General features: G+C 37.6%; 1 protein-coding gene across 1 annotated transcript; it reads left to right on the top strand.

The window, feature by feature from the left end:
* The first annotated feature begins 1,635 nt into the window (after positions 1–1,635).
* Positions 1,636–2,613, top strand: LOC147312070 (olfactory receptor 2K2-like). Its single transcript, XM_086266118.1, has one exon. The coding sequence runs from the start codon at positions 1,642–1,644 to the stop codon at positions 2,611–2,613; it is 972 nt and encodes a 323-aa protein (XP_086122244.1). The 5' UTR covers positions 1,636–1,641.
* The last annotated feature ends 1,349 nt before the right edge of the window (positions 2,614–3,962 follow it).

Below are 3,962 nucleotides of genomic sequence, written 5' to 3'. Positions count from 1 at the left end.
GTAAAGAAAACTGTGTTACAAACATAGGAGCTTGTCCTGGAAGCTTATCAGCGAAGATTTAGGAAATGTGAAAAAACTTCCAGTCAATCATTGCATCACAAACAGTATCACATTGCTGGAAAGAAGAATTTGTAGATTCTACAAAAGTCTACAAAACATTGGACCAGGTCTCCATTCTTATGGAACTATTGGAGGTTTCATGGGTGACTGACCAACCAGTCAACATGTGTTTTGTGTAAGGGTAAGGTTACATCACACTGCAGAAAATTGGAGAAATAGCTGGGTTCTTGAGGCTTCATGAGTGGACTTCTGCTTTGAGGAGCTTGATCACTTTTCCAGAATGGACTAAGGAGGGAGTGCAGGCTGGAATCTTTCCCTTATGGAATAGGAAAGGTAGAGAGTGAGCAGATGGCAGAGTAACAGGTAAGTAACAGGTAACAGGTGCAAACAAGTCTTTTTTCCACAGAGTTACTAAGAGGCAAAGACAAAGCAACATTCACAAGAACTTCTACTGTCTTTCTAGTGACTTCAGCAAACGGCAGAGAGCCTGATCATTATCACTGAAGCAACAACGATCTGACTGGACTACGAAAGACTACAAACAAAAACCAAAAGGAAACCACAACAAGCCCTGGACAATTATGTTTAATTGGCATATGTGTAAGAAATTCCTAACAGTATTATGAAGAAAGCATTTTTTTAATAAAATTGTACTGCCTCTGCTATGGTTGGGCAGTCAGCTAAACTCCTTCCCCACATCAAGACTCTGATGACACGATTCCCGGTTCACAGGTTTATTGACACAGGGAAAGGTGAAACTGTAACAAACAGTACAAGGCATAATCACTGTACTTATTCACCATGTACATATATAACGATGAAAATATATTAACCCAGTTTTTTAATATGTCAACATGCAATGTTCATATGAATTACTTCCCTTTTTAAGTCAAATACAAATTCAAATTATGATTTTAACAAGTCTTACTATAATGAATGCCTCCAATTCGTTTGTCATTCCCCTTTAACTAGCTCCATAAGAAATTGCTAGCTTAAACTGCACAAGATAGGTTTTATCATTAAACTTACAGAAAAATGAACTTACTTGAAAGAAAGTGGTCTATACATGCACATAAAATATAAAACAAGTCTATACATACCCACAATGCTACCAAAGGCATAGGATGTATGTGGATGCCACTGGATTTATCTGGCTAAGGCCACCATGCTGCACATGCCTTCTCCTTAATTCACAGACTTACTTCCTGTTTACCGACGACATCATGTCCTATTACAGACTACAGGTTTTAAGGTGGCACCAGAGAGTTACAATTGCATATTTAAACATTTACCAAATCCAAGAAAACAGTCTACCTTAAAAACTTTTGATATCAGAACAAAAATTTTAAAACGTTTTAATATTTCTTTTTCAAGAACCTGCAGGTTTGTTTTATTATGTGTTTAGTACATGATACATATTAAATCCCCTGTGATCTTCCAAAGCTGTGAGCTTTCATTCCAGATCAATGATTGGCTGGTTTGAAATCCCAGCTCACGTGTTGCTGTTATCTGTACCTGATAGAGGAGAGAGGAGAACAGATACAGTGAGCGACTAGGCTTCACTTAGGTCTCTCAATCACAATGAATAATGTTTCTGTAATATCAATGTTTTTTCTTTCAGGTTTCAATGAAACAGTCAGTCACAGGTTTGTTCTCTTTTTCCTCAGTTTGTTGTGTTACTGCATCATTTGCCTCGTCAATGTTTCTCTCATTGTGATCATCATCTTGGACAGCAACCTCCATGAATCAATGTATATTCTGCTCTGTGTCTTTTGCATCAATGCACTTTATGGAACAGCAGGTTTCTACCCCAGATTTCTCTGGGATCTCCTCTCTGATGTTCATCTCATCTCATATTACGGTTGCCTTATTCAGAATCAGGTAGTTTACTCTTTTATCTGTGGTGAACTGTCGATTCTTGCACTCATGGCATATGACAGATATGTGGCCATATGTCAGCCACTGAAGTACCACTCTATCATGACAAAGCAAAGAGTCATTAGGTTTGCATGTTTTTTGTGGTTCACAACTTTCTGCATTATGGCTGTGAATACCTTTCTAACATTTAGATTGAAGTTATGCAGCCCGTATATTTCCAGACTCTTCTGTGTGAACTGGAGTATTGTTCAACTCGCTTGTTTCCCAGCACAAACTGCAATCAATGCTATATCTGCAAATATTACAATAATTATTTATTTTCTTCATGGTGCTTTTATAGTTTGGTCCTATATGTATATCATTCAAACATGTCTCAGGTCTATAGAAAACAGAGCAAAGTTCATGCAAACATGTGTCCCACATCTCGTCTCATTATTTACTTTTGTTGTGGCAGTACTTACTGATGTTATAAGTATGCGACTGGGTTCGAAAGAGTTGCCTCGGACCCTTCAAAACTTTGTAGCAATAGAATTTCTTGTCATTCCTCCTATTATGAATCCTCTGATTTACGGTTTCAAACTGACCAAAATTCGGAAAAAATTTTATAGTGTTGTTATTTTAAAAAGAACTAATTTTTGTTTTATTCGATCAGAAAATAGTTTCACACACAGCTAAGTGTCACACCCATTGTTTGACATCCATTTTAAAATAAGTCCAAAAAAATGTTTAATTTTTATTGAAATTTGTGTTTTATTTGGATTTGTCTGAAAACATGTCTATTGATGTGAGCGGATATGACGTTTTATTATTTATCTGCATTTCCCAGATGATTTACATTTTGTCGATGTCTTTGCACTAAATGTATTTTTGATGGTCACCTGCCTAATTACCAAAAAAACACTGATATGTAGAAAGGCTGTAAATTTCACTATCTTTCTTCTCATTACTGTTCAAGGAAATAACAGGCACCGTGGAGACTGCACATGTGAAAAGGATTAAAAGACAAACTGTTTTAGATGTGGCAGCACTATCAGAGTGTCAATCTATTTTGATATTATGCTGTCTTATAAATCTGATCCACAACCACATGGATGTGAAGCAGTTTTAGTAGTTTTCTCAGTTTATCCTCTTTCTCTTCAACACTTATTGAAACAGTCAGAGGTTTTAGCAACTGGACCAGTTTTTGAATTTCTGCTTAATCAAACATGAAATCCGTTTTTACTTAACACTTGTACAATTAAATGGCTTTTCCATTGTTTGAAGGATTGAAAGTTGAAGCTGAAGATGTACAGTGCAAATCAGTTTTTCTACATGACAAAATGTTTCTTTTTACTGTATTAAGTAAAAAGAAATGAGAAATCTGTTAAATAGTAAGAAATAAATGTGTACAGTTGCAAAAAAAAAAAAAAGATCTGGTAGCTCATTTCTCAGCAGCAGGTGAGGCCAAGAAGCACCACATCCCACACACAAACTACCAGCAAAGGCCTCCTCAATAGGCGTGTTCTCTCCCTGCTGTTCTTGACCCTCTAAACTGATTGACTAGAATGCCTTTTATTGTCACTATACACATGTACAAAGAGATTGAGAGCATCTCGTACCCAGTGCAGACATGTGGAAAAGAAGAAAGGGGGGTGAGGTCCACAGTTCTGTGGCACTGTATACATATGAGCAGGTCAATATCTATATTTACAGTGGGGTATTTGACATAAATTAAATATTGCACAGTAGTGGTAGTTTTTGTATATTCTGTGTATAGAGGGGAGGCTTGAATTGGGGGGTGAAACTGTGTCATCGGTTCATGTGTTAGTTCAGGGTGCTCATGGCTTTTGCAAAGGAACTGTTCCTAAGTCTGTCAGTGTTTGTGCTGATGCACCTGTAGCGCTTCCCTGAGGGAAGCAGGTCAAACAGGTCAAAACCTGGGTGGGAGCTGCCCTTGATGATGTTTGTTGCTCTGTTGAGGCAGCGGGTGAAATAAATGTCCGCCAAGGAGGGGAGAGGGCAGCCAATAATCTTCTGTGCTGCCT

The sequence above is a fragment of the Aulonocara sp. 'chitande type north' Nkhata Bay genome, linkage group LG16, assembly GCF_057382095.1.
Source record: "Aulonocara sp. 'chitande type north' Nkhata Bay isolate Kocher_YH1m ecotype deep benthic linkage group LG16, A_spYH_male_GT1.1, whole genome shotgun sequence".
NCBI lineage: Eukaryota > Metazoa > Chordata > Actinopteri > Cichliformes > Cichlidae > Aulonocara > Aulonocara sp. 'chitande type north' Nkhata Bay.
This window is presented reverse-complemented; position numbering and strand designations above follow the sequence as displayed.

What these genes read in the sequence shown, in the direction of transcription:
- LOC147312070 (XM_086266118.1), top strand. Translation starts at nt 1,642, where the DNA reads ATGAATAATGTTTCTGTAATATCAATGTTTTTTCTTTCAGGTTTCAAT.